Source organism: Cetorhinus maximus, chromosome 8, assembly GCF_964194155.1.
Source record: "Cetorhinus maximus chromosome 8, sCetMax3.hap1.1, whole genome shotgun sequence".
In the NCBI taxonomy this organism is placed as follows: Eukaryota; Metazoa; Chordata; class Chondrichthyes; order Lamniformes; family Cetorhinidae; genus Cetorhinus; species Cetorhinus maximus.
In genome coordinates, this window is record NC_135886.1 from 146,281,740 (window position 1) to 146,294,297 (window position 12,558).

The 12,558-nt window shown below is 42.2% G+C and overlaps 1 protein-coding gene across 2 annotated transcripts in view; it reads right to left on the bottom strand.

Annotated features, from left to right (window-relative positions):
- Positions 1 to 1,241: 1,241 nt before the first annotated feature.
- The window catches only part of LOC144684026 (importin subunit alpha-4-like), an 82,879-nt gene continuing 71,562 nt past the window's right edge, over positions 1,242 to 12,558 (bottom strand). For both annotated transcript variants that reach the window (XM_078547734.1, XM_078547735.1), the window contains 3 exons: positions 12,199 to 12,361; positions 12,016 to 12,110; positions 1,242 to 2,663 (listed from right to left, as the gene is read on the bottom strand). In XM_078547734.1, the coding sequence (XP_078403860.1) occupies positions 2,565 to 2,663; positions 12,016 to 12,110; positions 12,199 to 12,361 (357 nt within the window). In that variant the 3' untranslated portion in view covers positions 1,242 to 2,564. The remainder of the gene's footprint in view (positions 2,664 to 12,015; positions 12,111 to 12,198; positions 12,362 to 12,558) is intronic.

The following is a 12,558-nucleotide window of genomic DNA, read 5'->3' on the forward strand; positions in this document are numbered from 1 at the left end:
TCCTGAGAAGGACCCCCTTATCCCCACTCTCTGCCTCCTGCCAGACAGCCAATCTTCTATCCATGCTAATACCTTGCCTCTAAGGCCATGGGCTCTTATCTTACTGAGCAGCCTCCTGTGCGGCACCTTGTCAAAGGCCTTCTGGAAGTCCAAGTAGATAACATCTGGACCTTGGCATGTGTGTCCATAGATCTTTGAAGGTGGAGGGGCATGTTAGTGGGGTGGTGAAGAAGGCATATGGGACACTTGCCTTTATCAATTGAGGCATTGATTACAAAAGTAGGGAGGTCATGTTGGAGTTGTATAGAACCTTGGTGAGGCCACAGCTGGAGTACTGTGTGCAGTTCTGGTCGCCACATTATAGGAAGGATGTGATTGCACTGGAGGGGGTGCAGAGGAGATTCACCAGGATGTTGCCTGGGATGAAACATTTAAGTTATGAAGAGAGGTTGGATAGACTTGGGTTGTTTTCATTGGAGCAGAGAAGACTGAGGGGCGACCTGATTGAGGTGTACAAGATTATGAGGGGCATGGACAGGGTAGATAGGGAGCAGCTGTTCCCCTTAGTTGAAGGGTCAGTCACGAGGGGACATAAGTTCAAGGTGAGGGGCAGGAGGTTTAGGGGGACGTGAGGAAAAACCTTTTTACCAGAGGGTGGTGACGGTCTGGATAGCGCTGCCTGGGAGGGTGGTGGAGGTGGGTTGCCTCACATCCTTTAAAAAGTACCTGGATGAGCACTTGGCACGTCATAACATTCAAGGCTATGGGCCAAGCGCTGGTAAATGGGATTAGATAGGTAGGTCAGGTGTTTCTCACGTGTAAGTGCAGACTTGATGGGCTGAAGGGCCTCCTCTGCATTGTGTGATTCTGTGATTTCAAAATCCCAGAGAATAAAGTCCCAGTCTATTTAATCTTGATGAATAGCTTCTACTGAGATGGCAACTTAAAATCTGCTACCCATGGGGTAAAAGTGATGTCCGTGCATTTGCTGGTGTGTGTACGTGTGCATAAGAGAGGTGTGAGTGAGTGAAAGTGAGAGAGGGTGGCCTGAGAGTAAACATATTCCTCGTGTTTGTGAACGTGTGCCTACATTGAATGAATGCTTGCACACGAGAATAAGTGTGCGTGACTTAAGCGAGCATGTGCCTGAGTGTGCACACGAGTGTGGAGAGCACAAACACTTGCAACCAAACCAGGAGTAAAAGACCGAACTATTTAAAGTATCTGAAATAAAACTGGCAAACTGCACCAAAACATTTAATTATTTGTTCACTGAAAACAATTTCTTTTAACATGACTAAGCAAAACTTGAGCTGAATTATAAACTGCTTTTCTTTATGTCCTATGGAAATACAAAAACCCAACCACATCAATTGGATTTTCAAAACCACATGTAGCAGTATTTAAAGCCCTGATTTTGCAGTTAACATTAATGATCCTTTAATTATTAAAATGAATTGAGGCATCTCGTATAAAAATGTGACACTGTATGTGAGTAACTAATATATATATATATATATACACACCAGTTTCATGCAGTAACACATCAATGTTTAAAATGGCTGTGGAGCATTTTCAGTGATGCTAAACATATTGCTAAAATGTACACCAGCAGTGAAAGGTACTTATAAATACCATAGTGCACGTCAGTCAATTGCAAAATCTGTCATGAAAGGAGTCTTATTTAGGTAATAGATTAAAGGTGCAGAACTCCTGGGAGCCGACTGCCTTCACATCTGAATGTTAATGCTTTTTGCTGTCTTGAAAACAGTTTCCAGAAGTGACAGTATTAATTCCATAATTTTGTTAGGCATCTCTAGAGGCAAGTATAATTGAGAGTAACACGGATGCTCGGATGTACAGTCACAGAAAACAATCGTCTCAGCATCTTTATGGTAAGTCTTGCAAAATGAGAAGGAACCAATTTTGCAGTTTCTGTTTGAGAACTTGCAGAGAACCACATCCAAACTGATAGTATAGTCGTCACAGAAAATTCTGAGTGTGTTGTGATACTGATGCATTAAAATAGGAACTTCCCCAATATTTTAAGCCTCCTATGATTACATACAAAACTCACAAAACCAGGATTGTAATATTAGGCTTTTTTTATGGTATTTTAAGTAGTCTCAGTAAGGGGGAACTGGTTTAAGACACAGGAGCAAATGGGAAAGGCAGCAGTTGCCACTACAATAAACTCAAAAGGAAAACAGGAATGATAGGGGGATTGGAAATTTTCTTCACTGCTCCATCTCCAAAGACAGAGGCACAGTCCAACAGATTGTTCGAACAGGATAGGTTTCAGCACCATGTCTCTGGATGTGCCACAGTCATTGCATCACAGAAGTTAGTGCGGGAAACAGCGAAGGAGATTCGGCTGGTTAGCAGTGGCCTAAAAGCAGCTTTGTTGTTTGTAACTGGAAGATCAGTCTGGGGTGCACACAGCTGCACTGGTTTTTTGCAAGCCAGTATTCCAAGTCTGATGTTGCTTTTTACATTTTTACAAACATTGATTGATAGATGACCAATCGCTCTCTGTATTTTATATCTTCAGATTGAGTATATATTTAAAAATTAAACTCCTTTGACTGAAGCTCTGTAGAAGGGTCAAAGTTGAAAGTTCCTCCAGGGGTGGTTTCAGGAATAAGGCAAGGATCTTCATCAATCTGTCAGGGCACAAAAACAACAAGTTTTCAGTGAGCTGTAATCAAACCACACACACCCCCACCCCCGAAAACACCCCCCCACACACACCCCCACCCCCCAAAACACCCACCCACACACACCCCCACCCCCCAAAACACCCCCCCACACACACCCCTACACCCCAAAACACCCCCCCCCACACACACCCCTACCCCCACCCCCCCACACACACCCTTACACCCCAAAACACCCCCCCCACACACACCCCTACCCCCCCCACACACACCCTTACACCCCAAAACACCCCCCCACACACACCCCTACACCCCAAAACACACCCCCACACACACCCCTACACCCCAAAACACCCCCCCCACACACACCCCTACACCCCAAAACACCCCCCAACACACACCCCTACACCCCAAAACACCCCCCCACACACACCCCTACCCCCATCCCCCACACACACCCTTACACCCCAAAACACCCCCCCACACACACCCCTACCCCCAACCCCCCACACACACCCTTACACCCCAAAACACCCCCCCACACACACACCCCTACCCCCACCCCCCAACACACACCCCTACACCCCAAAACACCCCCCCACACACACCCCTACCCCCACCCCCCACACACACCCCCCCAAACACCCCTACCCCCCCACACACACCCCTACCCCCACCCCCCCACACACACCCCTACCCCCCCACACACACCCCTACCCCCCCGCCACACACACCCCTACCCCCCCCCACACACACACACACCCCTATCCCCCACACACACACCCCTACCCCCGCCACACACACCCCTACCCCCCCACCAGACCCCTACCCCCCCACACACACCCCTACCCCCCCGCCACACACACCCCTACCCCCCCACACACACACCCCTACCGCCCCCACACACACCTCCACATGCACACACGCCCCCCACACGCACAACCCATCTTCCCACTCACACACATCCTCACACCCATGCAAGTGCACACGTCCATCCTCACACACGTGCACACACACAGTAAACAATAGCTGTAATTTAGTCACACACAATAAATTCTGATTAATGCTGATCAAACTGACACAGCAGAAAAGTCACACCACTTCAGTACATGTGGTCTGCGATTTGTTGCTTTAACATTTTAGTCATTTGTAAAAGTTTTCATCTAAAGTGAAATCATAACTACATTCTTCAAAAAGTATTCTACAATTTCATAAATCTTTCCTCTCAGCATTAGTCAATCAAATTGTTGCTTCGCAACAAGTCTCATATGACAAGAACATGAGGGATTGAAATGATGATATGGAATGCGCTGATGGAATATGGCCTGAAGTGGTGTTAGAAACAGATTCAATGGAAAATAAATAATTGAAGGAGAAAAATGTGCAGGGCTATGGGGAAGGGGCGGGGGAGTGGGATTAATTGGATAGGCTCTTTCAAAGAGCCAGCAAAGACATGATGGACCAAATAGCCTCCCTCTATACTGCAAAATTCTATCATTAGATAATAGCGGATGCTATGCAGGCCAGCATACATTACTCTGTGGTCATGGATAACTTCATTTTTTAGGAGGTATCAAGGCAAACACTGCTTCAAATGCCCTACAGTTGATAATTTGGAAAAAATGACTTTGGTCCAAATAAACATGCAACAAGAAACTTAAATTGACAAGCGCAGTATAAAATGCCTGCAACCAAGACAGGAATCTGAACCCAGTGTACCAAGCTTGTCTACATCACTTCCTCTCAGTGTACACCACAATGACTTGTAGGGTTTTACTTTACGTCATGAGTAACTAAACAATTAGCAAATATAATGAGTACTACTTCTCCAAAAGATAAGAACATACAAATTACGAGCAGGAATAGGCCATTCAGCCCCTCGAGCCTTGATTCAATAAGATCATGGCTGATCTAATTGTGACCTCAACTCCACTTTCCTGCCTACCCCGGATAATATTTGACTCCCTTGTGGGTCAAGAATCTATCTCTGCCTTAAAAATATTCAATAACCCTGTCTCCACCACTCTCTGGGGAAGACAATTCCACAGGCTTTTAATTGTTAGGGAAGAAAACAGTTAAAGAAGTTCAATTGCTAATTATTAGGTTGTTTAACTAAGCACCCATTTGGTTGTATAAAAGGGATAACAGCTGAGACTAGTGCTCTCTGTGGAGAGTTTTATGACAACCAATAAAACTCTGTCTGAAGGAGTCTGTCTTGGTTTCGGTCTTCATTTCTAAACAACTATTGGAGCTTAACAGTGGTAGCAGAGAATGGTTGCTGCTTGTAAGTAATAGATTGGAAAGTAAGCTTTCTTCGGACAACGGACTGTATTTGGAGTTAAATTTAAGAGCAGAGTGGTTCGGAGTAACTTTGAAGAATGGCTGAAATCAAAATGTCGAGTTTCGGGGTATGATTACCCACTGATGTTTTTTGGGAGTGAACCCTATGAGCAATGGAAAAATGAAGTCACCATGTGGACACGGGTTATGTTCTTGACAAAGAAAAAACAGGGAATGGCCTTGGCACTTTCATTACCATATAAAAACAAACTAAAATACAAAGTATTTTTGGAGTTGGAGCCTGAGCATTTGGACATGGATGAAGGTTTGGATTTATGGATAAGATCTATCAGAAGGATGACTTGTTAAGTGCTTATGAAGCGTGGTCTGATTTTGACAAATTTAGAAAGTTGGAAGAAAGTTCTATAGAAGATTACATAATGGAATTCAGTAGACCATATGCAAGATTACAAAAATTCCGTCTAGAAATTCCCCAATCAGTGCTGGCGTTCAAGTTACTAGACTGTGTCAGAGTATCGAATATGGACAGGCTCCTAGTTCTAATGGGAGTTGGGTTTGCAGAGACACACACACACACACACACACACACACACACACAGCTAGAGCAGATGTAAAAAGCTCTAAAAAAAGTTCCTTGGAAAACATTCCTTTCCGGCAGCGTTCATGGCGCAAATGAGCCATTCGGCGGTAAGACAGAAAATGGAGGATATATTGTTAATGGGATGGTGAGATCGCTTAGAAACAGGACGCAGGCGTCAGTAAGAAAGGAGATTTATAATTAGAAACAATGAGGATAGAAACACCTTGGACAATTATGGCAGGAGAAAAGAATCAGGGATTTACAACAAAAGAATGAACCGCAGAAATGTCCAGGGTGTGGTCAATCAGTGTTTTAGATGTGATTCAAAATGCTATTATGAACTGAACTGTCCTAAACGATATAATAAGGTGTTTGAAATTAAACATGAGACAGGAGACTTAGAAGAAAAAGATGGAGATACTGACCAAAGAGAGGGCATTGTATTAGTTACAAGATGTTTCAGCCCAGTGATGAATGTCTTGGTGGCAGAGTCCTTCAGCTGTGCGGTGCTAAATAGCGGATTCACGTCTACATTCTGTGGAATAGACTGGTTAAAATGCTGCCTGGACTCCTTAAATGATAAGTTTAAGAATTTGAGAGTTCTGCCAGTTTTAGATTTGGAGATGATAATACCCTAAAATCTTTTTTAAAAAGGGTAGAGATTCCCTGTAAGATAGCTGGAATCAATCATTTCCTCAGCACAGATGTAGTGTCGAGCGAAATACAGTTACTGATGAGCAGACCATTGATGAAGAAAGTGCAAATGGAGCTGGACATGGAGAATGACAAGGCCATTGTATTTGGAAAACCTGTGGATTTACAATTTACACGATCTGGACACGACTGTATTCCTTTAATAAAACCTAACTTTTCTACTAAGGAGATTAAAGAAGTGTTATTGGCGTCAGGAGATAGGAATTTGGAAGACGCAAAGCAAATTGTGTTAAAATTGCATCAGCAGTTTGCCCATCCTCCTTCACTAAGATTAAAAATGTTGCTAAGGGAGGCAGGAATAAGGGATGGAGAGTACACTAAACTTAGAGGAGATAAGCGATAGGTGTGATATATATATATATATAAGAAATACAGAAGGACACCATCACGGCCCATTGTGAGTCTACCCTTAGTGAGGGATTTCAATGAAGTTGTGGCGATGGATTTAAAGGTGTGGGATAAAGAAAAGCACAATTTTATTTTACATTTCGTAGATTTGGCAACAAGGTTCAGCCAGTCGATAATCTTATACAGTAAAGAAAGTAATTGTGGATCAGGTAATGGAGAAGTGGATAGGGACCAGAATGGGACCACCAGCGAAATTCCTCACTGATAATGGGGGGTGAATTTGCTAACAATGAGTTCAGGATATGTGCGAAAACATGAATGTAATAGCTATGAATGCCACAGCTGGAAGCCCCTTTAGTAACAGAGTGTGTGAAAGGAATCACACGGTTATAGATGAGATGCTTCGTAAAATATTGGCAGATAGGCCAAGCTGTAAATTAACATCAACTCTAGCATGGGCTGTCCATGCCAAGAATCCACTGGAGATGGGTGGGGGCTACAGTCCATATCAGTTGGTTTTTGGTAGAAATCCAAAAATTCCTTCAGTCCTGAGTGATCATCTCCCAACTTGGGAGGGAACTACAATTAGCTCTACCTTTTCTGAGCATTTAAACACACTACACGTGGGTAGAAGAGCGTTCCTTAAAGCCGAAGTTTCAGAAAGAATTCAGCGAGCTCTAAGACACAATGTACGTCCATCGGAAACTATTTTCAATCCAGGAGACATGGTATACCATAAAAGAGGACTTAATGAGTGGAGAGGCCCCGGAAAGATTATAGGTAAAGATGGTAAAACAGTCATTTTACAACATGGGAACCAGACTATTTGGGTACACTCATCAAGGTTATTTGGCGCAGACTACAAATTTGCTGGTTTGGAGAGTGTTGTAGGAAGGGATGAGGAACCATGTACTTCTCATACCTGTATGTTGGATGATTGTGAGGATCAGGTTGCTGAAGTTGACAGGGTATCTAAAGATGGAGACAGTAATTTGGACAAAGAAGATGAGGCAATTTGTCCCAGAGGACAACTGCCAAAAGCTGACACTATAGTTACATACTTGCCAGAAGGGGCCAGTCAATGATGGGATGTGACAATTGTAGGTTGAAGGCCACTGGAAAATATAAAAACTGGTTAAATGTATGAGATAAAGGACAGGAGGTTAGGCCTATGGATTGGGAACATGAAGTACAAAAACGGAAGGCACAGAAACACGGTATCTGTTCAGACAGTGGATTTGGGAGTGAACATGCCTCTAGGAAGAGATCGCAAACTGTTGAAAGAACATTCATAAACGGGAAAGGGAGATCAAACAGCAACAGTCTGGAGCGTGATAGAGGGCAAAGCTTAATAAGGTCATGGAATATGGCACAGACTGGCAACGCTACAAGGAGCAGAAGCCCATGTGATCGAGAAGTCTCAGTAGCTTCAAACAAATTAGACGATAAATTAATAAAGGATCCAGATAGGGGACAACCAGCTCTGTCTCATAGATGGATATGCACAGAAAAGGTGCTTCCTAGTGGGACTTACAAAGCTAAAGCCAGGCTAGTGGCACGAGGGTTTGAAGAAAAATTGGGTGACTGGGATATACGAGTAGATTCACCCATGGCAGGGAAAGTTATGCTGAAAATCTTTTTAGCTCTATTAGCTACAAATACTTGGGAATGTAAGTCCATTGATATTAAAGCTGCTTTTTTGCAGGGACACCAACTTCAAAGGGAAGTTTTTCTCTGTCTACCAAAACAGGTGCCAAATGCAGAAGGGACTCTCTAGAAGCTAAATATATGTGTTTATGGTTTAAATGACACCTTCAGAGTTTGGTATTTCTCAGTGAGGTCAGTTTTGTTAAAGTTAGGCTGTCTTCAGTTGCAAACAGACCCAACAATGTTTTACTGTCATCATGGAAACTTGCAGGCATCTTTATGATGCATGTAGATGATTTTTTGTGGGGTGTGAGTAGCGAATTTGAAACAGTTGTCATTAATGGGCTCAGAACGGAGTTTAAAATTGGAAATCAGGCTTCTGGTGCATTAAAATACATTGGATTGGAAATCAGGCAGAGCGGATCACACGTCCTTTTTATATTAGCAATCCGATTTAGAGAACGTCAATCCCATTGCAATTAGTCATGGTACGGCCTCCCAGAATGATACAGCAGCTTCTGAAACAGAGAAAGAGGAACTCAGAAGTCTAATTGGGCAACTCAATTGGCTAGGCAAACAAACCAGGCCAGATGTCAGTTTTGATGTTTTGGAATTGGGCACTAAAATGAACGATCCCAAGGTTGAAGAAATCATTCGGACAAACAAAACATTGACAAAATTAAAAATGGAGCAGTGTGTTTTGAAATTCCCATCTTTGGGTGATGTTAGAGAAATGAAACTGATTGTGTTCGGTGATGCGTGCTATGCAAATCTGTGATAGATTTTCAAATGCGGGAGGATTTATAATATCTCATGGGAGGAAAAGGCAAATGCTGCCCTTTGACATGGGAATCTAAAAAGATATGAAGAGTTGTAAAAAGTACGTTAGCAGCAGAGACTTGTTGAGGAGGTAGATATGGTTGTCTTTATATCAAAGATACTGGCAGAAGTTTTAAATGGAAAAGGGTATTCGGGATTGGTACCTATTGAATGTCTTATAGATAACAAGACTCCTTGGGAAAAAGTTCACTCTACAAAGTGCATTAATGAGAAGAGATTGCCAATTGACATTGCAAGCTTAAAACAGATGCTCGAGAATAAGGAGATTGCCAAGATCAAATGGATTGATAACAGCTACCACTTATCTGACTGCTTCAGCAAAAGAGGAGCGAGCTCCAAGCAGCTACTAGAGATCCTCAATGAGGGATGTCTTTTTCTTTAAAAAAATACTTCTTTTGTGTGGACATATCTATACATATGTTTCTTTTAAGGAGGGCAATAAGGTCAATTTATTGAACGAAAAATATATATTGATGTTTGTTATTACTATTATCTTTTTTCTGTGATTATATAAACTCTGGGTTATTTTCTTTTTAAGAAGAGGGGAATCTGTTGGGGAAGGAAACAGTTAAATAAATTAAATTGCTAATTGTTAGGTTGTTTAACTAAGAACCTATTTGGTTGTATAAAAGGGATAACAGCTAAGACTAGTGCGGTCTGTGGAGAGTTTTATGACAATCAGGAAAACGCTGTCTGAAGGAGTCTGTCTTGGTTCCGGTCTTCATTTCTAAACAACTATTGGAGCTTAACAACGATCGTTAGAGAAAAAAATTCTCCTCATTTCCATCTTAAATGGGAAACCCCTTATTTTTAAACTATGTCTCCGAGTTCTAGTCTCCGGCACAAGGGGAAACATCCTTTCAGCATCCACTCGATCAAGTCCCCTCGGGGTCTTATATGTTTCAACAAGATCACCTCTCATTCTTCTAAACTCCAATGAGTACAGGACCAACCTCTCCAACCTTTCCTCATAAGATAACCCCTCCATCCCAGGAATCAGTCAAGTGAACCTTCTCTGGACAGGTTCTAATGCAGGTCCTTTCTTAAATAAGGAGACCAAAGTTGTATACAGTTCTCTGGATGTGGTCTCACCAACGCCATGTAAAACTGTGGCAAAACTTCCCCTTTTTATTCCATTCCCCTTGCAATAAACAATGACATTCCATCACTTCCTGTACCTGCACATGAACTTTGTGTGATTCATTTACCAGGACACCCAGATCCCTCTGTACCTCAGAGTTCTGCAATCTTTTGAAGTTTCGAAATGCCCTCCAACTGGGAAATTTATGGAACATAATTTCAAATCCACAGATATGTTTTGACCTCATGATTGGAACTATAAATTTCAAAAAGATAAGCTGCAGCCAGCAGTACAGGGCTGGGCAGCAAGGGGTTAATTCAGACGTTTAGTGACTCATCGAAAGGGTTTGGACAATGACTAACATGATCAAGAAGTCTGATTACCCAATACAATGGCACAAAGGACATATTGTCAATACAATATGCTCAAGGAATTATTCAACCACCACAGACAGTAGGACTGGAACAGGGTCATTCAAACCCTTATTAACTTTGGAGCCAGGTGCTGTTACTGTGACACCTCAAACAGCAGGAGAATTGTTCATAAAATGAGAACTGATAGTATTAGTCTGGATACTTCTTCCATTGAAAACCCTGTATTTTCTCAACTAAACGGGCATTAGAACAACAGGAAATATGTTTTGACGTGTCTGAGTTAAATTACTATAAAATCTGAGCACCTGGGCTGCAGTTGGAAGAAGGGTCGAATTTGGTCACCTTGACTCAGGACAGTCAACACCGGACAGACCAGCCGTGCTGGGGGTTCTAAGTTTCAGCCCAATCATAGTGATAGGGTCTGAGGGTTTTGTGAAGGTTTGGGGTGAAAACTTGGTGTTTTTTGCCGGTACCTTGTAACTTGTTTCAGACATATCTCGGTGACATTGGTCTGAGAGATTTTTTTCTCTCAAGGTTCCAGGACAGGACCTGGTGTTCTGCCTGTGTTTTTGTAAGTTTTAACCGAGTCGTTTTTGTGATTTTGTGTTGGGTACCGGAAATAGGTTGTTTTAAGTTTTGGGTTTTGTACTGTAGGGTTATGGGTGATTCAATAAAACAATTGCGAATGATCTGGTCATTCTGTTCAAGCCATACACTTGTGAATCTGGTGTCACGAACTTGAGTGTGGGGAGGGTCTCTGAGGGAGAAGGGAACCCCTACACTCTCTCCATTTAAATAATATTCTGCTTTTTTTGTTCTTCCTGCCAAAGTGGACAAGTTCACATTTTCCCACATTACACTCCATCCTCTGAATTTATGTCCACTCACTTAACCCATCTCTATCCCTTTGCAAAATCTTTATGTCCTCTTCACAACTTACTGCCTTACCTATCTTAGTGTCATCAGCAAAGTTAGCAACCATACATTCAGTCCCTTCATCCAAGTAACCGATATAGATTGTAAATAGTTGAGCCCCAGCACTAATCCCTGTGGCATTCCACTCATCACATCTTGCCAACCTGAAAATGACACATTTTTGCCTACTTTGTTTCCTGTTAGCTTACCAATCCTCTATCCATCCTAATATGTTACCCCCTACATCATGAGTTCTCATCTTGTATAGTAACCTTTGATATGGCACCTTGTCAGTGCTTATGGAAATACAAATATACCACATCTACAGGTTCCCCTTTATCCATGTTGCTTGTTACTTCCTCAAAGAACTCTAATAAATTAGTCAAACGTGATTTCCCTTTCACAAAACCATGTTGATTCTGTCTGATTGCATTGAGATTTTCTAAGTGCCTTCCTATAAACTCCTTAATAATAGGTTCTTGCATTTTCCCTTTGTCAGATGTGAGGCTAACTGGCCTGTAGTTTCCTACAATAAGCTCATGTTGAAAACATTCTCACCTCCACCCCACAGAAATAGTGGTCAATGATCTCGTAGGCAAGTTTGTAGATGTCCTCATTCTCATGCTGCTGCAGGGCTTCAATTTTTTCAAGTCCTGAGAAGTGTAGCAGTGTTAAATATTTCAATCCAGAGATACAAACAGTTTGATCTTCAGGGGGTAATATTAAAAGCACTTCACTTACCTCCACACTCCTCTATCATTTCAACTAATGTATTTGTGTCAGAACCAGCCCCCTTCAAAATATTATTTAGACCATCAAGAACCACCTGAATCACCTGAGGATCTTTCACACCAAGCAATTTACAGAAAGGAGGGATAACATTCTGCTGGACGAGGTATTCAACCTGAAAAGCAATGAATTAAAAACTCAAATAAGAGATATCTATACATATGCACACTTGGTCCTTTACAACCTAAACTGAACTTGCTTTCAATAATCCTAAATTAATGCGGCAACTTAGTGCATCTTAGGATGTTCCACATACAATGCATTACGTATTGAAGTGCAGTCACTTTTGTTGGTGAATGCAGCAGTGACTGA